At 35.7% G+C, this 27,742-nt stretch overlaps 1 protein-coding gene across 2 annotated transcripts; it reads left to right on the top strand.

Annotated features, from left to right (window-relative positions):
• Positions 1–1,231: 1,231 nt before the first annotated feature.
• Positions 1,232–26,907, top strand: slc38a4 (solute carrier family 38 member 4). Of its 2 annotated transcripts, none has more exons than XM_051107111.1 (16): positions 1,232–1,360; positions 10,869–11,013; positions 11,164–11,257; positions 11,351–11,466; positions 14,299–14,372; positions 14,451–14,543; positions 14,629–14,710; positions 14,857–14,939; positions 15,029–15,087; positions 16,323–16,589; positions 16,690–16,769; positions 16,908–17,008; positions 17,107–17,231; positions 23,799–23,943; positions 24,039–24,136; positions 24,222–26,907. In XM_051107111.1, exons 2-16 carry the CDS (start codon positions 10,910–10,912, stop codon positions 24,324–24,326), a joined length of 1,626 nt encoding a protein of 541 aa, XP_050963068.1. In that variant the 5' UTR covers positions 1,232–1,360; positions 10,869–10,909; the 3' UTR covers positions 24,327–26,907. The 2 variants fall into 2 exon arrangements, with proteins under 2 accessions (XP_050963068.1, XP_050963067.1); XM_051107110.1 differs by lacking the exon at positions 1,232–1,360 and adding an exon at positions 7,197–7,357.
• Positions 26,908–27,742: the final 835 nt, after the last annotated feature.

Here is a 27,742-nt window from a genome sequence, read left to right as displayed (position 1 = left end):
GCATGTCCAGTATGCAGAAAGAGCACACTGCATTGAATACTGCATCCCACAATGCAATGCACTCAACCTCACCCTGCATTTCCAAACAATACCAGGAGAAATCTGTTCATTAGCATGATTTGCAGTGTTTCATTAGCAGTTTTTGCATTCTGGCTTGCATGCTACGTTTCGGGTGCAGAAGCTTTGCATGGACTTCAGTCTGGAGGAGTGTGGTTGATTTTGCTCAAGGACACGCACATGTAATCGCTTGCGTGAAGCTGTCGGAGAGATCGGTTCACTCACAGAAATGCAATGTCATCTGAATTGACTTGGCAGTGTGTAAATGTTAACAGACTAAACATGATTACAGCTCAACAATTAAAATAGATTGCAAAAACTTTGTGGAATATGACTCATCGGTAAGACTTCAGATTAATAAATTGGATTAGTCAGTTCTGGCCTGATGATGGTTGATGAAAAAACAGAACAGAATTTAATTAGAATTTATTTTACCAGATATGTTGCACTTGTGATCAGAGATATCAGTTTCCTGAAAAATACTAATGGTGCAACAATAAATAAATAAATACGCGAGAGTAATAAACAAAAAAAAAAGAATAAAGTAACAATCAATGAATTTCTTAGTTTCTTACTTGTTGGCATGATAATATTACATAACCTACAATATTGCATAAGCAACATTATTTTTCAAAACATTGTAAATAAAACAAAGATTACCGGAGCACATTTTACAATAAAATTATTTGTCTTTCAACTTCAAAATTTCATTTTTAATTCAGTGTGTTACTTGCCAATTCTCTGTAATTATTTGGGAAATTTAGCAATTTCTGAGTGAAAATTATACAATATTTTTCCAGTGACTGTAATAAAACATTAAAATGACAGCATTTATAATAATGTATAAAATAAAATGAGAAATAAAAAAGGCAATGTAAAAGAATTAAGTAAAAAAAAAAATTAAAAGAATGTGGGGACAAATAAAATGTAATAAAGCAACTTAAAATAAATACAATCAAGAAAATTAATAAAATAAAACAAAAACACCCCAAACACCTTGAAATGTAAGGCTGATTAAAAAAATATATGAAGTAAAATAAAATAAAATAAATACAAGAAAGCTTGCAACACCACACACTCACGTAGCCCCTCATGATGACCTTCTCTGGTAGAGACCCCCAACCATTACTGTCTGTGTGTGTGCGTGTGTTGTTAGTGTAATTTGATGCTCGTGGAGGGTCTGCCCTCGTCACACGGTGGAAATTTCCACACTCTCCTCCCAGCAAAACGGGTTCGATCGCGAGGAGCGTCGCCAGTTTCTCTTTATCCTGCGAGGTTTGTGCTGATTCCTTCAAGAATCCAGGTGGGTTCATACGCACACAGACACACATTTATTACTAGAATGAAAGTGAAACATTGCGCCCGCCTTTGCAGGTTTTGCAGTGGCGGGAGATTTTAGAAGCGTCTAAATGTAAAAGGAGCCGCTCTGAATTGCTATTATTTCATAGAACATGCACTTGTCTTGTTTATGTATGTGTATATTGCATGTGTGGGTTTTTTTTGTTTACCAAATATACAAAGAGTTTCAAGGCTCTTAAAACAACAAAAGTACCGTAACGTTTGTCTGTATCTTTTTATTACTATTTTTTATCCAAATCACACACTGACTTACTGAAGCATCCACGCGCGTGCAAACGTTAAGGCACCACGTTCGTTACATTATAGTGTGTATTTCAACAGTGCATTCCAAAAAAACTGACTTTTAAACATGCATTTTGAATATTTTGGTGAACAGTGGTTTCACGCACACGCGCGTGTGTTGGCGCGCAACACAACAATGCCAGAGTTACTCTTACATCAAGTGTTAAACGGCATGTTCATCATTTTTATAGTTCTACGCCTGGAGGAAAGGTGTGTTTATGATGCATATCCTAATTTGTGGTTAAAATCATCCAGAACAAACGAGCTTTATATAAGGAACACATGCGAACAGTTGTTTTCAGAGGAAAATATTGTTCCTGTTGCTTTTAGCAGACACTTTTAGGAACAGAATCCTTTTATTCATTTATGTTTTTATGAGTAAGTTAGTTTTAGCAAGTCTTGTTTGCAAACAAAATTGAACACTAAACGGTAACAACTGTAACACTAAAAGTAAAAATGCATCTTAATGAAAATGGGTGACTCCATGTGCTGCAGTTATTATGCTAATCCAGAACATTCTGTAATGTGTGATCCGCCCACCAATGCTGAACTCATTCACACACACATTACACTGGATGGACCTTTAATAATTCATGAGCACTACAATTAATTATTGCCATTGCATGCATGCATTTAACTCATTAATTTAGTATCTGAGCTATAAATCTCTTCAGTTATTTATGTTAGTAGGTTCATTTGACTGTCTTTTAATATAATGAAAACACAAAATGTTCAGCACAATACTTTTTAACAAAACAGAGCATCATGAACCAGTTATGGCTAACAGAGATGTGTTTGTTTGTTGGCATAATTTTTTTGGATGTTCTAGATGGCAACAACAGTTTGTGATCAAGCTTGCTATCCAAACACATCATGGCGCCTCAGTTGTCTGTCATATTTGTGAACTTTTAGTGCGTTCACTCTAGGGTGTTTGAAGCCCAGCAATAGTAAAGCTGGTGAAAGAAAACATTCCCTTGTTCACTTGCACAATTTAAACAATGACTCTGCAATGTCACGGTTCTGAACTGTAATAACCCGCTTGTCAGATTTCAGTCAGAGATGAATGATAGCCGTCAGACATTTGAGTCATAGTGTACTCTGTTATTCATTTTATGTAGATAACTAACTTAACTGAGCTGTTTGGTCTCATATTACATCATGGAACTCACAAAACATATGTATTAAGAACATTTTGCTAACGTTCCCAGTGTGTTATTAATATGTTATTCTGATGTTCTCTGAACATCTAAAACTAGCAGCATATGTGAAATGTGCAATGCAAATACACTTGGGCTCACGTGAATAAAAGTCGCAGCTCATTTCAGATGATAAAAAAATGCAACTTTTATTTTGGAAAGTACAGAAAGTTTTATCACAGTGACGGTACATAATACAGTGTAATTTGTTTTGATGGCAGTTCAAAAAATGAATGGTTCAATATAATGGGAATCTTTAGGTTCAGTGTTTTTCCAATAACGAAAGTGCTTCAGAAAGAGAACTGATTCTTGGACCCAACTGTAATTCTGGCGCAAACTCAAAGACCGAAATAACCTCAGAGAACAAACACAGATGAAGCCACAGTGTTCCTGTCATACCCATCCAGATCAGACGCCCAGTATTTCACCTTTCCAGTATCGCCTTCGTCAGCAGCTTCAAATTGGACATGATGGTTATGCTATCTGTGATCAGAATTATCAGGAGGTGTCTTTATGAGACTAGATTTATTTGAAAAACTGTGGAAAAATTTAACGCTGCAGTGCTGCAATGTTCTGGATGATTGCCAAAACATAGATATATGGTTACTTGGTGATTGTTAGCTCTCTGGGTGGTTCTGACCACCTGATGTGAAAATAGTCCATCCTCACGTCTTTAGATATGGCTCTGACGTAATTCATCCTCATCTTTCGTTAGCATTTCAGTTCAGTCCATTTTGTGCTCTGCTACGCCACTGATGTCACAAGCAATGAGCAAATCAATAGACTGATAACATGTTGGACAGAGAGACGAAACCAAGGACATGATAGCCAGAAAATAAACATCTGAAACTCTTTGTCAGACTTTTGTATTTGCAGTCTATTTCTCAAGTCAGTCAAGCAGTTTTTGTAGAGGTCAAGCACCAAAGGTGTGTATGTAGCAAAGTATTTTCTTATTTGTTTTACACCATTACTGCTGGCAGTAAATCCACGGAAGCCCAAAGGTTTACGATAAAAAGTTGTCAAGTTTGGCACACTGATAGAGGAGCATCTCAGCTACTGTTATGCCAAATTTGAGGTTTTTATCTCAAACCGTGTAGCGCCACCATCAGCTCAAGTTGAATTAACGTTTCTGTTTACAATGTCAGAACCATGTGATCTGGGAGCATAATGCCTTTTTATCTTCAGTGATAACGACGGTTTAACTTTTAATCCAGATAGATTTTTCATCATTTCAGAGTTTGTCAAAACCATTGTTTCAGATGTTTCCTAGAACATCAGTTGGATTATCCCTGAATTTGATTCAGTGACCAGTGGTTTTTGATAATCCAACTGATTGCATGTAATGCAACAACCACTTGCATTAAAACTAAACTTGGTTATAATTGTAATGGCCACCACTCATTGAGGGCACATAAGCAGTTTCAGAACAGCACCACCTACTGTAATCTTGAGATTTTTTTTCATGATTATTATTTTTTTATGGAATAGATATAATATATGCAAGCATGAGAGTGTGGTTTCAGAGTTTATGGAGCAAAGGTGATGTCAGGTTGTGAGATGTTGGAGGTTCCTGGCGTCTGTCTTTCTGCTGGTTGATATATTTGTGTAATGTAATCTAAAGCCATATAGAGGATCGGGCTGGATAATCTTAGAGCTGAAAGAGAACATGAGTCCCGCTGCAAGCGCTCAGAGAAATAATATCACTGAGACTGTGCTGGTTGACGGATGAATCTCTCGAATGTAAATCGTGTGCAGTTTGGGACAGTTTGTCCAGTGTTTGGGTTGCTGTTCTCGTCCGGGAGTGTGGAATGTTGCTTCCCGGCATGGCATCTCTCTCATCATTCCTCTGTTTCTATGGCAACCACTCTCACACCGACGACAGCGCAGACAGCGATCATCTACATGCTGCTCCAAGATACCACATCCTAGAAGCCGCCAAAATCACATGAGGGTTTGGGCCGTGTTCCCCAACCCCAATCCTGGAAGCACACCAGGAGTACACATTTTGGATGTCTCCCATATCTAACCTCTCTATTTCAGGTCTTGGACTCCATACTAATGAGCTGATGAGTTGAATCAGATGTGTTTGATGGACGCCTTTCACAATTCCAGGGTTGTCACAAACAGAAATCGTCGTAGTGTTTAATGGAAACTGCAACGCATGTATTTTTTTGTGTTCCAATTTGCCAATTTTCAATTTGGGAAAAAACAACGGTAGTGCTTCTATGATTTTGATTCCATGCGTCAGACGTTTTCTGAAATTGAATGCCAAGGTACTATAACACAAATTACAGTGTTATACATCTACTTAAATTTTATTTTAAATTGGAAAAAGCTTTGCCTTTCTAAATCTAGCAAAGGGTCCATTATGAAGAGTTTGAAGAGTGTACTGTTTGTGCGCATCCAGTAAAAGGGCTGGAAACTTTAGAAAACATGGTTTAGAGTACATTTTAGTTGTTGTTGGCTCTCATTCTTATAAGAAATAAGGTCTAAATAACAAATAATTATGGGTTGGGTGTTTTTTTCAGACTCTGTCTGAAGTGTTGGTTTGTTTGAGTGCATTTTGAAGTTAAAGAAACTATATTTTTTCTCCGTAAAGTTAGAATGTTTAATTATATTATTAGTGAACTAGCTATTGAATGTGTTTATTGTACAGTACTCATTGAGTGTGAGGTAGAGGTGTTGTGTTTCTGTGTAGTGTTGTGTGTTTGACCCTTGAGCCAGAGCTGCTGATTGGCTCGTTCAGTTGAGAGTGTTGAGTGTCTCCGTATTAGGAAAGGCTTCTCGGCACAGGAAGGCTCTTTCTCCTTGAGATTGGAGCACCTGCATCAGGACAGTAAGACTGGCTTTTTACTCTGACTAGCATTTTCCCGTCAATAACATGTGACGACATTCAGGCGCTGTCATGATGTAGGAGCTGATTGATTTATTGGACTCTTCCATGCAATTAAAAAACAACACTGTAATTTGTCTCTTTTTGTGGGTAGCAAGTTTTTTTTTTATCATCTTGGGTGGCTGGATTGGTTTGACTGGGATTATTTGTTAAATGGCAAGTACGATTTTTATAAAACTGGAATGGATTTATCAATGGCCAACATAGATATCTAGACTTCTGGAGTGCTGGTAATGGATATAATGTGGATGCTGAATACATATTTTACATGTTTATTACCATAGTATTATTTAAAAACTCACTAATAATTGGGAATATAGCACACTGGTATATTGGCAGTCAGTATTTCAGTTGGCACTGATGGATTTTTCAATGGCCGATACTGAAGTCTAGTACTAGTATTGGATATAATGGTGATCTATAACTGAATGCCTTTTTTAAACAATATTTCCTTGAATATTTACCAAAATTCACCAATAATTGGGAATGTAGCACTACTGGTTGCCAGTATTTCAATTGGCATTGATGTCTTTTCAGTGGCCAGTATTAACATCTAGAGATCTGGTGTGCTGGTAATGAATATAGTGTTGATGCTGAACACATATTTTACATGATTATTACCATAATATTATAAAAAAATCCAAAATAATTGAGAGTGTAGTACACTAGTATATCGGCGGCCAATATTTCAGTTGGCACTGATGGATTTTTCAATGGCCGATATTGATAACTACAGATCTGGAGTGCTGTTATTGGATATAATGTTAATGCTGAACACATATTTGACATGATTATTACCAAAATATTGTAAAAAATCACCAATAATTCGGAATGTAGCACACTAGTATATTGGCGGTCAGTATTTCAATTGGTGCTGATGAATTTTTCAATGGCTGATATCTAGAAGTCTGGAGTGATTATATTGGATATAGTGTTGATCTATAATTACATAATTAAAAAATAAAAAAATTTTGGTCAGTTTTTCAGTTTTTTTTTTGGCACTGATGTTTATGTGGATCTATAACTACATATTATGGAATATGTATTTTACTCAATATTTACTTAGAAAATTCCCCAATAATTTGAAATGTATGATGTCTTTTAATCTGCTGAGTGGATGTGGTTGTTGGCCGATTTCTGCCAATAGGATTTCTAATCTGAATTTTTGATCATTGACCCCGGAGTGTGTGTCCAGATGTGTGTTTGCACACGCCTCAGTAGCGTATGCAGATTGGCGGCTGCTGGTTGGCGTCCCAGAGCGGGTCTTCAATATCTGCGTCCGTGAGGCCGATCGACCCCATATACTTGCCCCAGTGCAAACAGAAGTTGATGCAATGTGTTGCCTTATCTCCAACTCATTTCTGGAAGCCCGTGTGCCCTTCAGTGTTGCAGGTGGAGGGTAAAGGGGGCGGAGCTTGGTGCTGAGTGGTTGACAATTTCAGTGCCCTGATTGGCTGAGGTGGGCCCTCCCAACACACTTTAAAGCTTCTACTCGCCTCCAGTGCTAAAAACGAAGCTTATCCTTGGTCTGTGAGCACATCTAGTGTCCTGCATCTGACCGGCTTTCATTGTAAGTAACCAAACCACATTAATACATTATAACCGGGTTAAAGCTAGAGGAGATCTGTGGGTTTTGCATTTGGTTGCTCATTGTGTGTGCGCGCGCGTGTGTGTGGTCTGTGACCAGCCGGCAGCTTGAAGAATGCTGGTTCAAGCACAAACACAGACATTCCCTTTGAAGAGCGAGTGTTTCTCGTCGTAAAACACTCAGGTCAGCTCCAGCTGCTTGAAGACATTCACGACGGCAGCACAACTAACTTAGACCGGTTTAAAGCCAGTCCACACGGGTTTCACTTGAACGGTTTTGGTTAGATGATTTATTTTGTCATTACTCGCTCTAGAGGAGATGCATGAGATTACAGGGGGAACGTCTAAGATGCTGAGATGCATTTAATGTCTTTGCTGTCAAGGACAAACGATTGAGGTATTTCGTCTACTGTCTTACTATTTCTGCTTTGAGAGCTGCTGCAAATGTGCGTTAAGAGACTGTCAGTGTTTTTCAGAGTGTACTGGAGTTAAAGGTGTGGTCATGTTTCATGAACAGTGTCTAGTTTGGGTTTGTTGCATCAGTTTAATCTGCTTTCCGCTGGCTAGGCTGGTTTTACAAGCCTAGAGCTTTCAGCAGGTTACATGTTTAAATGCTCATTTCTAATGAACCAGACTAATGAAGCACTCCCAGAGAAAAAAAGGTACAAAAAATGTCACTAATGAATCATTTAAAAGGAACTAATATGTACCATTTAGGTACTAAAATGTACACTTTAGATGATAGTATATTCTTTAACACACAAATATTCATCATTCAGGGGTAAAAAAGATCCAAAATGTGCCTTTTTAAAAGATTTGTGACAGCTTTTGTACCTTTTTTTTCTGAGAGCGTATGAGTCATGGTATTTATTATTTATTATTTATGTTTTTATGCAGAGTACGATCTAAAGTGATTTACAGTTGAAAAATATATAATATATATTAATAAGCAGTTTTGTTTTTTGCTGTAAATGTTTAAAAATGTAAACAACAGTGTGGCAGTGCCTATTTTTTGATAATCTAGGAGTTGAAATGCTTATAAATAAAACATTGGTATAAAAACAATTGGTTGTAAATTTCTTAAATGATTACAAAGAAACAGCAAGTACACTGAATTAAACCAGAAACATACTCCAACTGAGGAAAGGAAAAATGAGGTCATAAAAATGTTGCGGGAATATTCCTCTGACATTTCTAAAATGATCGAATGTGCAGTTTTATTATGTTATTTTACATTTATTAGCATTATTTAAAGGTTACAAACTTTTTCTTACAGTGTTCTACTAACATAATCAAATATGAATGAATTGATAAGAATATTCCATAAACATTACTTTAAGAACATTTTGTCCTTTCAAAAACCATTGTGGGAGTGTTTTTTAAACAACTTTAAAAGTTCATGTTTTTTACATTGTGCTTCATTAATTCGATCCGTTTTTATTTGGAAGTTGGTGGATGCAAAGCATCAGATTATTCAGATCAAAAGAATGAATAAAAAGTTTCATGCTATGAAACTCAAGTCAAGCTAAGATTATAAAACTGATAGTTCAGACCCGAATTTCTGATTGAATGTTGTTGCACTGTTGTTGTAAACTCGTTCTATATTAATGCATTGAGTTACAACGTTGCTTGTCAACCATAAACAGCCATCAGTTACTCTGATTTATTCTGACATGTATTAATATTAAATTAAACACTGGCGTGTTTTAACGTATTGTTATTGTTTTCTAGAAGCAGTCTATATGTCTAACAGTCCAGCCGTAGCACAAATGCGCACAGTAAAAACTGTTTACTTCTGTAGAACTGTTTTTGTGTGTGAATCCAGTAAATGTACCACATCTGCGTTCATTCCCAGTCCTGTGGAATATTTCCATGAGTCTATAGTTCAGCGGTTTTTCTGGCTGCGTTTATGAATCCTATCAATGAGGGCTTTGTGTCGGAGAAGAGGAGCATTGTGGGTAATTGGGTGTAAGAATGGTTTGGTGGTGTTTTGCCTTATTAAGTGGCTCATCGGAGTCTTATGTAATGTTCTCCGTCCCGCTGGACGCTCAGGAAATGGTTTTCAGGACGGTCTGTGCCGCGCACGGGCTGGAAATAGCTGACCTGAGGCCAGTGAGCGCTGTGCGCTCGTAACAGGTGTGTGCTGGCGAGTGGCTAAACGCGGCTGATTCCAGAGCTCATGCGTCATGGAGCGGATCAGACGCACAGATACATGAGTCCTCAACCCAAACACTGAACAAACACAGCCTTTATGTGGAGCTGGAGCAAAACACAGTCCTACAGCAACACTCAACAGGGAATAAATGCTGAATCCAGCAATAGTGACGTGGGTGATTGTAATGATAAAATAGCACTGGCGCTGTCTGTGAAACGTCTGAGCTCCTAACTAAAGACGCTAGGTTATTTTTGTATCATTAAGAGACTGCTATAGCTTTTATTTGTGTATTTTCTGGTTTTATATTCACTTTAAAGATTTTATTGTTGTCATTTTTATTTGTTACATGTCTATAAAGTTTTCATTTTTGTTTCAGTATTTGTTTATTTTAGTATCAAGTTAAACTAAATGAAATGTAGGGTTTTAGTTTTTGTCATAATAGCCCATGAAAAGGTCAATTCATGGACTATTATTGTGTGTTTTTCAGGGTTATTGTGCTGTAGCGAACTGTAACGTAGATTGTCGGAGAAAGTATCTTACATATGAAAAGTAACATTATTATGCCTCTGGAATTATTCTAACAATTGTTTCTATGATTTTAGCTAATGAAGGTTGTTAATATCACAAAAAAATAACTAAAACTAAAAAAGAAGAAAGTCTAAACCTAAATAATTGGATGAACTGAATGTAAAACTAACAATCATGGAATGAAAAATGAAATAAGGTGAATAAAAATTGAACAAAAAAAAAATTATAGAAAAAAAAATATATACAAAATTAGAAATAGAAGAAAATATACAGAAATAAAAAAAATACAATTATTATTATAAATTATAATGATTATCATTTTTCAAATTAACATTGCAGCTGATAACAGATCAGTGTTTCTCCCTCTCTCGCGATGTAGTGTAGTTAACATGTTAACTCAAGCCAGGTAAAGCAGGGTTGAACTAGTGGTTTTCTGAGCCTGAAGAAATAGATGTTCTTTTATGAATGGACCCAGATGAATGTATTGCTTGTTGAATGTTGAATCAATATGGCAAAACATTTAAATACAACTGACCATTCAACCAGCCTTGAAATTGGTGGAAAACAACATGATGACGTGTTTTAACCTGGTAAAACAGGAGCAGGCCAGATTTGTTTTGTGTTCAACTTTTATTGATTGATTTATCAAAACATAGTTCAGAGTCTCAGTCAAAACATTTGATGTTGACAGGATCAGTTCAGGGTCACTTGGCATAAACATCAGATAGTTAACCTGCCAGAATTTGAATACTTAAACTGCTTCTTGGTGTCGATTCCAGTTCTAACCAAACTTCTCTGGTTCTTCTTCCAGTTCTGGTTCTTTTCCCAAAGACAAAATCCTCAGCTGTAAACATGGACCGCATGGAATTGAAGAAAGTGAGCACGGAGGCGGACGATGAAAGCAGCGTGGACGATAGCTTCACGCCCATGGATTCAGAGAAGGCCACCATCAACAGGTCAGAGTCACTCTTGTGTGTGTTTAACCCCGATGCTGTTTGATGTCCACATGTAGAACACTGTGACACATTCATGCATCGATTCATCATGCAACAGCAAATAAAACCTGTGAAATGCCTGAAATGACGTGTTTGTGTTGTCCATTGCAGCCAGTTGCTGGATGAGGATGATGCGGAGAGTCAGAAGTTTCTGACTAATGGCATGATGAAGAAGAAGAAATATGAGGAATATGATGAAGAATATGTAAGATTCTTGTTCTGAAAGCCATTAGCATACAAACTCATGCTCTCTCTCTCTCAAGCTGTTGATCAACTCTTGTCTCTTGCGGTCTTGCAGCACCCGGGTCACGCGTCGTTTGGGATGTCCGTCTTTAACCTCAGTAATGCCATCATGGGCAGTGGAATTCTGGGACTGTCCTTCGCCATGGCCAACACTGGCATCATACTGTTTGTGTGAGTATTTGTGCTCAGAATGTTATGAAAAGTGGGAGAGGCATGATGTGGAACTTAACAGCTTAGTTCATGAATATTAATGATGTGCCAGAACTTTCAGCCAATCGTAATCCTAGTTGCTGAACGACAGATGTTGGAAAGTAGACGCTGGTCGTATTAGGACAGTGACCTTGCTTCTTTCTTAACTAAATATTCAGTGTAATTGTTATGTAGCCAAGACCAAGTACATAACATGAAGAGTTAACAAGTGCCACCCAGAGTCCCACAAACACACAAGAAGGCACTTCAATAAACAAGATATTTATTTATTGTAGGGGAGGGAAAATTCCTCTTAATTCTCAAATCAATAGCACGGACTTAGCCGGGCGTATTGGCCAAAACAGCAAACAGAAAAGGTTGGCTAGGTAGCTTACCTGGGCCTGTTACCGGTTTGTAGCCAAAGTGGTACTTCCAGAAACCCCCAGAGAGGTTCTTATCAAAGAATGTGCTGGCGAACGCGCTGTCGGGACGGCAGGATTTCTCAGGGCTGCGGTGGGCGTCTGTGACATGCTACACCATGCATATCGCAAACAAACTATATGGCTATGTTTAGCTCAGCGTCTGATGTTCAGTGAGGGGTTAAAGCGCGTGTATGTGTGCGCGTGTGTGTTTGTGTGACAGACAGCAGTCAGCTGTGAACGTCCGACAGGAGAAAGCGGCGGACGCACACCTTCAGCGCTAATGGTCACCTGAGTATAAGCGCTCAACCTTGCATCCCTCATTCATTTTCCAGGGCTCATGTCAGACGGTTATTTCTGTTTGGGAGCCGCAGGAGGCCGGTGTCAAATGACCGAATGGCCATTAACCGATTCTGAAGATCTATCTTTCTGTCATTCAGTTTGTGTCTCGCTACAGCTGAGCATGAATTAGATGTGACAGTAGTTTATGAGTCGTAAAGTGGCGAGCCGTAGCTGGTTCTGGATCCTGGCCACTTTATATGCCTTTCGAACAGTCTCTTCCTGTCCAAGTTGGTGGTTCATGGCTAAAATTAGCTGATTATTAAAAACCTTGCTTTACAAAATCTGTAAACATTATCACAGCCTATTTTTAGCTTTATCATCCATGGTTGTTGCACAATGTTTCGAGTCTCTTCTGCAAGTCTGATGTTCTTCAGCATGTCTGGGATCGCCTTTTATTGCCTGTTAAATAACATGCTGCAACATTAACTGAGGTTTATTTTTGAAACACTTTCTAAATGCGGACTGCTTATATATGAGTGAACGGTAATGCTAATACACTAATGCTAAGGGTGCCCTCAAAATAAGGGTCAGATTTCTGAAACGCAAACCATCAGTGGTTGAAATATCATTGAAATCTGACTATTCTATGAATTTAAAACAGGGATAGTACATTGTTGTACGTTTTTTTGTTTTTAATTGTTGTGCGTTTTGTATACTATTATTAAAAATAATTAGGGCTGCAATGATTCCTCAATGCTATTAGAGTGTTCGATTTTTTAAAAAAATCCTCGATTGCATTTTTCCTGTGTCGAGCAAAATACCGGAAGTGGCGCATTCCACATATTAAACCCATTTAAAAATCACAATAAAGCATAATGCTATTAAGAGTTCACAAATGCTACGATTCAATTAAATGAATGTGTGCTGTGCCGGTTTAATACATGCGCTTTAATTATTTACGTGCGTGTAGGTTACGTAACGTTACGTGCGCGTCGGAGCAGCTCCGTTCACAGTAAATGCTGCCACACAAACTGTTATCGCTGTGCGGAGCCCCTCAAACTTCATCTCTGCATGCTGTTGTGAGTTTGGGTTTATTATAACGTTTATCTGGGAACGCAACGTGAGCTATTTCATCAGATTTGTAGGTAAATCATTTATAATCCTTCGCAAACACATCAATATGCTACCTGTACGTCACGATTTCAAAATAAAAGTTTAAACCCTTACTCTGAGTTTACACGTTGTTATGTCTACATATTCAAGAAATTACAGTGGCTGTAGCTTTTCTATTAGAAAGAAATTGCCAAATATTAAAGATTAAGTGGACATTTGAATTAAACGTTGATGAGTCAATATTAAATGAGGATTAGATCAGGCAGTGAAGTGTAAAAACAATCGTCAGGCCAGTGGCGTCACCTGCAGGCATCTGTTGTAATGCGTAATGTACATTAGTTCTATTGTTTATAATACATTATGTATTTTAACAGTTTTGTGATATGATTACTTGCTTTTGATGCTTTAATTGAACTAATTTTTAATGCCTCATTGTTATTATATATGTATTTTAAGTAATTTTAAAGGCTGTTGTTCACTTTTTTATTACTGCAAAAGAATGAATTATAATTATCCGATTACTTGATTAATCATCAGAATAATCAGATTACACGAGTACCAAAATAATCGTGACAACCCCAAAAATGAATAATTGTTATGATCCCTAACTGCTTTTATTACAAGTTGCTAAAATAGAAAATAGTAACCACTGCAAATAACAAACACATCTGAACAGTACTTTATGAAAACAAAATGATGACTGTACAAAGCGGTTTAAAAATGAATAAAATAAATAATAAAATGAGAATCAATAAAATGATAAATAGCAAACATTTAACATTTTCTAAGAACATTTATAAAGTCCAGTTTTCTTGTTGTGCTTAGAACGTTAAAAAACAGTCTACTAACTTTATTTTCACACAAAATACATTTAAGAATGTGGATTACATAAGAACGTTCCATAAGCTTTACTTTAAGACCGTTTCGTCCTAGCTCTATGTAACTGAACACATATTTTACAGAATGTGTCTGTAAATGTGATTTGTTTCTGTTTTTCTAGCATTCTCCTGCTTGGAGTCGCCATCCTGTCGCTTTACTCCGTTCATCTGTTACTAGTGACGGCCAAAGAAGGAGGTGAGCTTGTCCAGAAATAGTAAACAACACATTAATATATGAACATGTATTTGATGCCGTAATATCCTCTGGCTACAGGCTCGCTGATCTACGAGAGGCTCGGAGAAAGAGCGTTCGGATGGCCAGGAAAAATGGCAGCGTTTGGCTCAATAACTCTGCAGAACATAGGAGGTAATGACGCAGTCTTTAAAAATAGCTTGACCTTTTAGTTTTTAGCATGATTGATGTGACATTAACGTGTTTGGTTTGTCTTTAGCCATGTCCAGCTACCTGTTCATAGTCAAATACGAGCTGCCGGAGGTGATTCGAGCTTTTCTCGGGCTGGAGGAGAACTCTGGGTAAGACTCTGAGATGTTTAATGTGTGCTTGTGTTTCTATAACAATAGATAAAAGTGTAATAAACTTATTTATGGTGTACATTTGTAGCAGTACGAGTTTGTGTGAGTGTCTATGACAGAATTTCATGATTAAATTCTGTGTGCAGTGAATGGTACCTGAATGGGAATTACGTGGTGGTGTTGGTGTCCGTCGGCATCATTCTACCGCTGTCTCTGCTGAAAAACCTTGGTAAGACCTTGTGTGTTAGGTGTCAGAGAGGTTGTGTTTGTGTTTATGATGTTGTGAAGTGTTTAATTCTCGATCACGTCTCTCATCAGGGTATCTCGGGTACACCAGCGGCTTCTCTCTCTCATGTATGGTGTTTTTTCTGGGAGTGGTATGTTTACTGACACTGTTTTATTGTTCGTTGACCTTTACTGTGCATATTTAATCACAGCTTTTCATGCCAATGTGCTTTATATGAGGTTACGTGAGTGTCATTGAGATAATATTATGATTTCTATTTTGATTCATTTTTAGTTTTTTATTGTTAACTTTAGTGTTGGTTTTTTCTTCTTTCTTTTTTTAGTAGTTTTTAAAATACGTCTATATAGTTTTTATTGTTTTTTTATTTGAGTTATTATAGTCCTAAACGTTTTTATAGTTTTACAGTACAACAAGTGAATCTAAATGTATTGTTTTTTTTTCTCATGCTGTTACAAAACAGTGTTCATTTAGTGTCACTGACATGATATGATTTCTGTTTTGAGTTATAGTTTAAGTTTTTTAATGTTTACTTTAGTGTTGTTGTTTTTTTCTACTTTTTTAGTAGTTTTTAAAAATATGTCTATATAGTTTGTTTTTTTTTACATAAATTATATTTTTTTATTTTAGTCCTAAACTTTAAACTAATTTAAAATAAAAAAGGTTGGGTTTTATTGTTTATTTTACATTTATTTTATTTCAAGTAACATTTTTTTTTACTTAGTTTTAGTCAACTAGAATAACCCTGTTCAAAACATTTAATAAATAATTTTAGTGAACATTTTAGTCATTTTTTAAATGTCTGTAATATTTTGTATTCATTTTTATTTTTGTTTTATTTTGAAAGCTAAACATTTTTTAAACATTTGTTTTTTTTTCTTTACATCGAATTTTGTTTTAGCATTTGTTTAAAATTTAAAGCAACTTTTTAAAATCTTTTAGTTCAAAACCATATTATTATTTTTAGTAGTTCAGTAGTTTTTTTGTGTTTTTATAATTTTAGTACTAGTAAAGCTAAATTTATCGTTAATTTTTAAACTTTTAGTTTGATTTAATGTTTATTTTAAGTAACACATTTTCTTTAATGCTTTTAATTTTAGTAACCTTTAATAACCCTGATTGTCACGTTTTCCAAAAATATCCAGAAAAACATCATAGATCGAGAAGATGTATTTTTGATATTTTTTCTTTACTCTAATCATTTAAACGTAATCATTTTAAAATATTTTATCACTTAATTATTGTTTTACTTTATTTATTAGTCATTTTTGATGGCTGGCGTAAACGATGACAGAACTTTCTCCTTCGGTTGAACTACTTCTTGCATCGGTTTCTAACACTTTCTTGTGCACGTGTTTAATTTCTCAGCTGATCTACAAGAAGACGATCCTGCCCTGTCCTCTGCCGTTCTTCTACCAGCACGAGTCCAACATGAGCATGAACGGCTCGGACGCTCTGGGTCTGTACGTGCTGCAGAACGCCTCGGCGCTGGCATACGTATCAGAAGCCAACGGACCTCACCTGGATGCTCACGCGCCGGCCCACGACTCGCTCCACAGCGCCGTTCAGTTCACGCCTCGCCCCGAGGACCACGAGGACATGTGCACACCCAAATACTTTGTGTTCAACTCACAGGTGACTTTTATCAAACATGTCAATGAGCCTGTCAGACGAGTGTGTTCAGTAGTGTGTTCGTACTCTAAACTCATGGCGTTTGTTGTATTGTGCGTTTCAGACTGCGTACACCATTCCAATCCTCGCCTTTGCATTCGTGTGTCATCCTGAAGTTCTGCCCATCTACAGCGAACTGAAAGAGTGAGAGAAACACTTATATGCTCAAAAAGCAAAATGAAGCAAGCTGAGTTATATTGACCTACACTTAGATATCATATAGTTTATAAAGCGGTTTCCGTTGTGTCTGTGTTCACTCACTTGATTCCTCGTGTTCTTCAGTCGCTCTCGGAAGAAGATGCAGAATGTCTCAAACCTGTCCATCTTGGCTATGCTGGTGATGTACCTGCTGTCCGCTCTGTTCGGTTATCTGACATTTTACGGTACGTTACACTTCACCTACACACCTTCGGCTCTCTTACGTCATCACACATTCCAGTCGAGAAGTTACTCACTCTTTCTCTCTCTGTCTGACTGTCAGATCATGTCGAGGCAGAGCTGCTACACACCTTCACCAAAGTTTACAAGTTTGATACGATGCTCCTGCTGGTGCGTCTGGCTGTGCTGACGGCGGTAACTCTGACCGTTCCCATAGTGCTCTTCCCTGTGAGTAACAAAACACACCCGTATGAACATGTTGTGCATCACTGGCCTTCATTCCGATGCGCTTTGAAGAGTGTTTGATGTTCTTTTAGTATCCACCAGAGGGCACTTTCTCTCTTAAGAGTTTTAGCTTTGGCAGCCTTAACATATAAGTAAACTATTTTGTAATATAATCAATTTCCACTGTTGTAGTGCATGTTTGTTTTGCTACCATTCATTTGCACCAAATTTTAGTCACCCTGTTCATTAGACACCAGAACCAGCATCAGCTCTTGAAATATCGGGTAACTGCTAGTACTTTTAACTCTTTTGAACACTTGTCATCTTATTCTGCACATTTCGATCTTGATTCAGCATCAGAAAAACAGGCACAAGCTGGTTTGTTCCATTTTTAGTTTGTAGTTAAACTCAAACTAAAACTATAAAATTTCAAAACCAAAGTAAAATAATGTTAACTGAAATAAAATGTTTAAAAAACGTAAACTTATTTTATTTCAGTTAGTTGAGAAGGCAGTGTTTCTTATTTTTGTTTAGTGTAACCACATGCATTAAAATAACTGAAACTAATAAAAAAACAACCAGTAAAAAAATACAAACACAAATTGTTAAAACTTTAAATAAAATGTAAATGAAAAAAACAAAGTCTAATAAAAAAAATTAAATAAAAGCTATAGTATTACATAACTGACACAAAAAACATAAAAAATTATTACTTGAAATAAAATCAACATTAACTAAATATATATATATTAAATATATATATATATATATATATAAACTACCAAGGCAACATTTCACGTTTTTGTTTCATTAACTTGCTAAAATAAAAAATAAATAAATGGAAAACTACATAAACATAAAAAACAATGAAAACACAACTTAATTATTAAAACTTTAAATAAAATTTAAGTGAAAACAGAAACCAAAATCTAATAAAAAAAAAATGTAAACAAAAACTATAATAATACATAATATTACTAAAACCATAAAAAAAGCATTACTTAAAATAAAATAAACATTAACTAAAATAAAATATATATTAAAAAAAACTATCAAGGCAACATTTCACATTTTTGTTTCATTTAACTTGCTAAAATAAAACAATACATATAAAAACATATAAAAAAAACTATGAAAACAAAATTTCTCATTTTTACATTAACTTGATGTACTAAAATAATTAAAACAAATAAAATAAAACAAATAAAATTAAAAAAGAATTTAAATATATGGACACTTTTAAAAAAAGACAAAACTACAAAAAAAATCTAATTCAGAATATTAGCAATAGTATATCAATGATAGTAAAATCATTAAACTACTTGCGATAAAATAAACTTCTGAAATTAAATATAAAAACACCTAACCTTAATTTAACTTGTGTACAAAAATAACTAAAACTAATACATAAAAAATATGTAGACATTTAAGGAAATAAATAAATAATAAAACTGACAAAACCCCACAACAAAGTGATGAAGTAAATGAAGTAAAATTCAAATGAAAACAGAAAATAAAATAGAATCAAATCTAATTCAAAATATTATTTCAAACTATAATAGTATATCGGTGATACGAAGAAAACACGGATTTTTCTGTCATGTGACAGGCAGAGGGCGGTGGAGAGCTTCTTTAGCTCAAGCCCCGCCCCCCTCTCTCTGTCACACACACTCCCACAGTGAGGGAGGGGCGATCGAAGCCAGTGGAATATTACCTGATGCAGTGCAGTGTGACCTTGTAAAGTGTGCATTTACAGGATGTGGCCACCGGATGCGCTATAAACACACAAACCACTCCTGCAGCTTCTACATTTAGATCAGGTTTTCATTGGAGACTGAAATGTGCTGGTATGATTTGATTAGCTTGTCGCAAGTCATTTCATCTGGACCATGTTAGAAGCTGCTGAACCTTGACTGTTTAGTGAAACGGCTTCAGCATCAGATGGTTTGTGGAAAAGAGCACAGTTGAGCTGAGGCCTGCGCTCGGTGCTCATCAGGTTTACATCAGGGGTTGCACGGTTTGTGCGATGTGACATTTTGTGTTTCCAAGGAGCTCTTGGCCTTCAAGTTGCTCGTAAATGTCACGGCCTTTGTGCGCGAGATTTCTTTTGTTTTGTCTGAGGGCCAGCGGAGACCTTGAGTCAGACGCCCAGACGACACTCGCTAACAGAAACAAGACTGACGGCCGATACGAACAAACTCTTTTATTCTGAATGATGCCTAAATGAGTCTCATCATGGAATCTAATGAGGTCAGAGCGATGATGCCGGACGTTTGATCGTGAGCAATTACCGATGATATAAGAGCTGTTTTAATCACTGAAATCATGTGACTCATACAGACTCTACTCATAATCAGGGATCTTATTGTGTGCATAATCACTTAAAAATAAAAATGATCATTATCTACTCACCCTCGTGTCATTCCAAACCTGTGTGACTTCAGGATTAGTAATCATTAACTAATATTATTATCATTAACATATATAATATTAAATTCAATGAAAAAATGAAACATGTAATGTTGCAACTGATCAAAATTCAGAATTGAAACTGAAGCATTAAAATGATTAACTGTGAAAACATATAATTAATTTCATCGAAATATTTAATAATAATAATTAATTCAAAATGAAGTTAAAACTGAAGATATAAAAAAGGGCACTGTTACCAAAAACATTTCAAGATATCATCTTCAGTCATGCTTCTTCTTCCTTTACCCAAAAACTCAGTTTTGAAGACATATTTGCACATGTGTAAAATAATTGACAGGCTTACGGTGTTTCTGACTGGCTGAAACGGGGTGGGCCGTTCCGCTGACGCTCTTTAAAGCTCCGTTATGAATTAAGGACTGTACTAGTTTTCTCAGGACATGTCTTGGATTGATGTCCGATGCATGCTGTTCCTAAAACTCTCACACAGTGCTCTGAATCACGGCTGTTCGTCATTAGCGAGCACATTTGCTATGTGAGCAGTGACAGGTGTGCTGCTTCTCTGCCCTTATAAAGGACCACAAGACCCTTCAGCTCCAGTTTCTATGAGGCCACGTTTGCTCACGCAGAGTACACTTTCAACAATCAGCGAGTTACAATGTTTTTTTTTTACAATGACAATATATTTGAAATATATCAATTTTTTTATTGTTTATTGTTATTATATGCATTATTATTTAATTATTTTATTAATGAATTATTAAGAAGTATTAAAATAATATTTATTAATATTGTAACATAATTAAACATATGTATAGAAATTTGTACATTTTAAATACATTTTACAAACATTCTGTTAAAGTGTAATACAGTTTCTACTATTGATATTTTTAAAATAATACTGTTAGATTTTACATGTATTAATAAATTAATAAATGTCTGAATATATACATTTTATATATAATATAATTTATTGATAATCTATTAATATGTTTATAACATAATTTTGGCATGTAAAAATGTATAAACAATTATATAATTTAACAAAAATTGATAAACGGCACCGCGATTCATGTGAGGTCAGTGCAGCCCGGGGTCAAAGGCCACGTCAGAGCCTATGAGGGTCAGTGAGCTTCACTCACATGGTCACATATGATAATTTACACATGACTGAGACTAACACTACAGCTCCATACAGGAGACAGAGCTGCTAGTTTGACCCGTCTCGGTATTGAGGTGACGGCCTTTATTTGAGTGTAAAAGTGTACATTTGAGTGTGAACTAGTAACACAGAAATACTGCATTTAAAACAGTGATTCCAATACTCAAAAGTTTGGGGTCAGCTTTTGAAAGCTTCTTCTGCTCACAGAGGTTGCATTTATTTGATCAAAACAAACAGCAAAAATGTGAAATAATATTATAATTTAAAACAGCTGTTTTCTATGTGAATATCTGTTCAAGTGTAATGTATTCCTGTGATCAAAGCTGAATTTTCAGCATCATTACTCCAGTCTTCAGTGTGACATGATCTTTCAGAATCATTCTAATATGCTGATTTGCTGCTCAAGAAACATTTTTGAGTATTATTAATGCTAAAAAAACTGAATATGAAACTGAAACGAGTTTCGGTGCCTTTGAAAACAGCTGAACTGCTGTCACTAGTTAAGTTAGTACATTTAGTTCGTGTCTCCACAGCACAGAGGTAAACATGAGAGACGTGAGCATCCGCCGCCGTCCTCGTCCTGACGGTAACTCTCAGACGAGCGTCGAGCAGGAGGGTCACTGGGAAAATGTCACACGTCGGGTCCTGCGGTCGGCGCAGGGCTCCAGTGCTCTCGTCGGCAGATGCCGAATGCTTTGAGGTCAGACTGAAATGTGGCGCCCAGGTGACAGATAGAAACCTCAGGTTTATGTAAGAGTCACAAAGTAGTGTCTCTTTGTTAAGGACTGTCTGATCAGAGACGGTTATGCAACACTTTCGCACTTTTAATGGACTCCGTCTGCTGTCCGCTTCTTTAATGATGTGTTTTGAGCTCTAGGTGTTTTGAGAGACTTCAAACGAACTAACCTGTAGGCATTAAACCATATCGAAGAACTCGATTAATCAACTTTATCTGCTAAAACTCTAAAACTCAAAAATTTGTCAGTTATTGACGCACGAAGAACCACTGTCACGCCTTGATAGTGCAAACTCTGCTCCTACTTTTACATTTTTAATTTACTTCTAAATTTGACATTTTTTTGTCATTTATTCATTTGAAATGTTTCCTATAGTTTTTTGTTACTTGTTTGAGTTCATACTGAGACTAGTCAGATGCAGTTGTGTTTACAGGATAAGTGTCAGTTTGAAACTCTGCGTAGCCCATTTTCAGGAGTATAGTGTATAGATGTGCTCAACATGAACTGAAAGCAACAAAAACGTTGGTTTCACAGGCTCTTTCTATCATTCGAGGTACATCTGATCTTTATTCAGTGGTTAACCTGTAATCGTATCTTTAGGTTAAAAGTCCAGGATCATTTAATGTGATCTCTGCTTGAGTGATTCGTGTCAAGCTCTGTCAGTCAGGCGGTTAGTCCTGCTGCTGCTGGCTGATGCAACTCTACCTCACGCTTACACTAGTAATCCCGTCTGAAGCTCCGCCCCCTCTTTCTGTATATGTGTGTGTGAACTTTGGCCCAGTGTGAGCTGGTTCTCATGCTCTGAGCGGATCAGTCCAGGTCCTGTGACCTGCGCACAGATAATTCACTCACCTGCTTTGGGTCGTTCAGTTCCTGCTCCATTCAGACTTCTGTCTGTGTGTGTGTTTGCAGTGCTAGATTAACTTTACAACAGTAATATTAGTTCTCAAAGGAATTTAATTAAATATAAACAGAAAATCATGTTCATATATGCATATTATATTTGCTTTTCATATATTTTGAATAATCTGTAAAGCCGCTGGACAGTTGTTCTGGAACAGACTGGAGCTTTATTTCTGATGCAGCTTTAGCATTTCATGGTGCAAAGGCTTTCGATTCCAAATTTTTAATATAATCTTTGAGATTTGGACCACAGTGCGTATAACAAATTATGCATATTATCCCTGCAGAGAATCATATTTATTATAATAACAACCACCCACATCAGCTTTTGCACTGGCAAACACCACACACATTTTGTTTAGAAAATGTAAAAATAGTCCGTTCGTTTAATTGCTACTTCTAGATATTTATTTTTAAAAATATATTAAGAAATGTATTTTTAATCATTTTAATAAGATTTTTTAATGTGTTATAATGTGAAAAAGTTGATAAATTATGTGTAATTTTTCATTGTTTAATATATTTAATATATATATATTATTTAGCAGTAAGTGTGGTTTAAAAAATGCATTTACTCTCTCTCTCTGTCTATTTTTTAAAGTTATAAAATAAGTATAATTAATATTTGAGTGTATATATATATATATATATATATATACAGTACCGTTCAAAAATTTGGGGTCAGTACATTTTTATTGTTTCTTTTTTTTTTCTTTTTTTTTTTAAGAAATTAATACTTTTATTCACCAAGGATGTATTAAGTTAATAATTAAAAGTTTATTAAAAGTTAATAATAAATAATTTACATTGTTATAAAATATTTATATTTTGAATAAACACTGTACTTTTTAAACTTGTTATTCATGAAAGAATCCTGAAAAAAAATCACAGGTTCCAAAAAATATTTGACAGCGCAACTGTTGATATTATCCAACACTGATCATTCTAATAATAAATCTGCATATTAGAATGATTTCTGAAGGATCATGTGACACTTAAGACTGGAGTAACAGCTGATAAAAATTCAGCTTTTCATCACATGAATAAATTCTATTTTAAAGTATGTTAAAATAAAAAACATTATTTTATATTGTAAAAACATTTTGCAATATTACTGTTTTTTCCTATATTTTTAATCAAATAAATGCCGCCTTGATGAGCATAAGAGACTTCTTTAAAGACTATTACAAGTCTTACTGACCCCAAACTTTTGAATGGTAGTGTATATATATATGGTTTTTTAACATTTATTAAGTGTATATGTTTATATATATATATGCATTTATTTAAAAAAAATAATGTACATATTAAAAAGTGAAATTTAATTTGTGTTTTCAGATCCGTTCGTCAGTCATCACTCTGTGTTTCGCTGGAAAAGAGTTCAGCTGGATCCGACACATCCTCATCGCTGCTGCCATATTGGCCTTCAACAACTTCCTGGTGATCTTTGTTCCCACCATAAGAGACATCTTTGGCTTCATCGGTCAGTAGTTTCTCCATGCAGTGCTTGTTAGTAGATGTGGTCCACATAGAAACATGAACTCACACGTATTATTTCCTCCTTCCTTCCTGCTGTAGGTTCATCCGCAGCCACCATGCTCATCTTCATCCTACCGGCGGCATTTTACCTGCGGCTGGTCAAGAGTTTACCGTTCAGATCACCTCAGAAAATATCCGTAAGTACAGACGATGTTATGTTATATTATATATATTACATGATATTACATGATATTAAGTTTTGATTCTTTATTTAATCTCCAGGCAACCATTTTCCTGGTGGTCGGCATCTTCTTCATGATCAGCAGCTTGTCTCTCATCGTCATGGACTGGATCCACAACCCGCCGGGCTCAAAAGGTGCTCATTAAAGCAGCGCCGGTCCTCTGCTGAAGCCGTTTCATCCCAGAGATCATCTCTCAACATGGACGCTCAGTTCTCATTGAACCCTGTGCCTCTACCTCTCTCTCCTCTCTCTCATAAGCTCTCGTTTGTTGTTTTAACTTCTCCCGTGTGTTTTCCCAGCACTCGGATCACCGCGTTCATGAGTCACGCTCATTGACGTGGATGTGAAAGATTGGAAGAGAGAGAGCTGGGCAGAAGGGTTCATCAAATAAGCACTTGAGGATTTTTATCAACACAGGCCAACAATCACATTTTCGTCACCTTTAGGTTCATTATCTGGTCCTAGATAGTTATTTTGTCGTTGTTAGTTCTCTCAAAGATGACATTTCAGTCATTTTCTCATCACGTATGCTGAGGAAAATCTTCGACGTACACAATGAAGGCAACTATACGATGCTGATTTCCATTTCTGAGTGAACTCCTTGTTTTATATGATCACTTGAATCACATTTCCTCTTTGAGAGGGGGAAAAAGGTCCAATTATCGCATGTTTGTACCAAAATGAAGTACGGTTGGTCCACAAAATCTCAGCTTTTTCCTCTCAAACTGATCCATAAATATCGACTCGTTAGGAGGATTTTGAGTGGGTCCATTTTGGGTCAGTTCATCGCAAGATGTCTCCACAACTGCATTCAGCTTTCAGAAGCAGTTCAGATGATATTTGAGCCACACCAAACGGGCAGCAACATCCGTTTCTGACTCATGAATTACCGTTCAGTCACACGCACAGGTCCCGACCTGAGCGTTCGCTCTAAAAGCCGGCTTCGTTTCATGTTCACAAACGCGGTCCGTTCAAATCAGCGTTAATTGTGGAGATCTGTGCCTTCTTCCTGTGCCGTATCTGACTACACTGCCTTGCTGGAGAGAAACATGGAGGTTTACGGAAGCGAGACGGTCACACCTGTCTCCGTGCTGAAACAGGTTTCTGCATGCGCCGGTCCAGCCAAAGTGGACGATATTTAAAGATCATTTGGTGATCTATGTACTCGTAAAGCAAGTGAATATTTCAAATGAAATGGTTATGATATTTTTGCATGTTTTAAATCACAAACATGGTCTTTTTGGACGTTGTATATGGTTTGTAAATAGTCTAATTTGTTTTTGCTCACTGATGGACGCCGGAAGGGACGGACACATCAGATGTTCACCGGTAGAGTTTTAGTATTATATATTAGATGTCGGTGCCATCATGTTTTCTTTTTGTAAATTTGTAGAAAAGCCATTGTATTTCTATTGTGCCTCCTTGACGGTTTTTACGATAAACTGACAAATGGAGTTGCGTGTTTTTTTTTCCTTTTTGTATGTTACTTGATTAGTTAGCAGCTGAAATGGTACAGAGAGACTCGCAGACGAACGTTTGGTTGCGTTTGACATCTAGATGATGCTTGAAAACCATCAGATTATGAGCAGTACTTGTCTTCCACCGTTTACCTCTGCAAACCACGTATCGGATGTGTTCAGAAGTGCGATTTATATATGTCTTAAAGTCGACATGAAAACTGACCCTATTTGCTTCCTTAACAATAAGCAATACATTTATTACAGTATTTTTTGTTAACACTACCCCATACAGCCAAAAAATATATTTGTTGCAAACAATGAGGTTAAAAGAAATATATTTTTAAAATTGATATTCAGTTTCACATACCAAAAATGTTTTTTTTAAATGTATTTCAAGGGTTTTCTTAGACTGATCTCGGAAAATATATGGAGGGCAAATGAAATGCTTTAAAAATATATTTATATTTTTTTAAAAAAATCCAAAAATTGTAAAATATATTGGTATAAAATGTATTTACATAAATATATATTTTATATTTCCGTAAATATATTTTAAACAAAATTTAGCAAATATATTTTTTGGCCATTTGGGTAGTCAATAAAAATAGTATTCGTAGTAATTCGTAGTAGTATTAACATACAACATTTTATAATAACGTATTAGTAAACTGTGAAATTAACATCTAAGATTAGGTGTTAGAAGTATTTTTAAAAGTATTTTTCATTGTTAGTTCATGTTAATTATGCTAACAGATACCTTATCGTTAACACTTTAATATCCACGTTCCAAAGAAAAACAAATGTCTGTTTACAGAATTTTTCATCCAAATTGAAACACCACTTTCCTTTTTTCTCATTTCTGACCATCCACTCAATTGTCTATTTTCACATGTGATTCCAACAAGTAAAATGGGTTGTGAATGTGGTTTCATGTCGACTTCAAGCGTGTTTACATTCTCCGCAGCCTTGTGCCTGTCGCTTCCTTCAGGTAAAATGTGCAGGAATTGTAATGTCTTTGAATGTACGAACTGTAACAGTTTACATGTATTTTGGTAATGTGAAGTGAACTCAGTAGAGGATCAGTCGTGAGGTGAATGAGGTGAAACCTCGTCCGCTCGCAACTTACGAAACCACAGCCAATCGGCTGCGGCCTCCTGCTGCTTGACCAATCACGAGCCGCGTATCTGCCACGTGACTGGGGAATTTTTGTATCACTTAAGCTGTTTCCATATTATGTAACATGAAAAATAAAGAAATGTGAAGCGACGTCCTTCGTTGTGTTTTCACTGATGAAGGAAAATTTCAGAGATATTTAAATTATGCTGATGAGATCAGAAAGATTGTGATGAATCTCACTAAAATGTTCATAAATACTTTAAAGTATAACTAATTATATTTATATAATTACAATAATAAGAACTTTTTGGTAAATGTTCTTAAATATGACATTAACAAGTGAAGTTGCTTTGGATAAAACCATCTGTAAAATGAGTTTATGTAAAATGAATTGCTTTAAAATTAAACTAAATCCAGTGTCGTTTTATAATTTCTTAGACAGTTTTCATTGGATTTATCGACATGATTTGTTTTTTCCCCTTATCATTTTATTTAAATATATAATTAAATATACAATTACAGTGAATTTTGTGCATTTTAAAACAACACATGATGCTACAAATAAAAGAAATATTTACATATTCTTCAGAAAGTTGCTTTGGCTGAAAGCATCTGCTAAATGAATAAATGAAAAGTAAATCACAAAATTTAGTATTAAATTCTCAACTAAATTCTCTAAAAGTAAGATCAATTTACTTCATCTTAAAGTTAAATATAATGCCTTATTTCTTGATTTTGGCAGTTGTCATCCACATCATTATTTTTTCCTAAAAAATGTTTTATATTTAATCAAATAATATAAATTACAGAGCTATAATTTTATTAAACTATATAATTTTATTTAAAATATTTGAGAATTTTGTGCATTTTAAAACAGCACAAGAATATGTTAAAGCATGCAATATAAGAATTTTTATTTTTAATTATATAATATAACCAGCATCTGATTTTTTGGTATTTTGATCGCTTGTTATTATTCATTGTT

The sequence above is a fragment of the Labeo rohita genome, chromosome 4 (assembly GCF_022985175.1).
Source record: "Labeo rohita strain BAU-BD-2019 chromosome 4, IGBB_LRoh.1.0, whole genome shotgun sequence".
NCBI classification, from domain to species: domain Eukaryota; kingdom Metazoa; phylum Chordata; class Actinopteri; order Cypriniformes; family Cyprinidae; genus Labeo; species Labeo rohita.
Note: the sequence above shows the minus strand (reverse complement) of the source record. Positions and strands in the feature narration are given on the sequence as shown.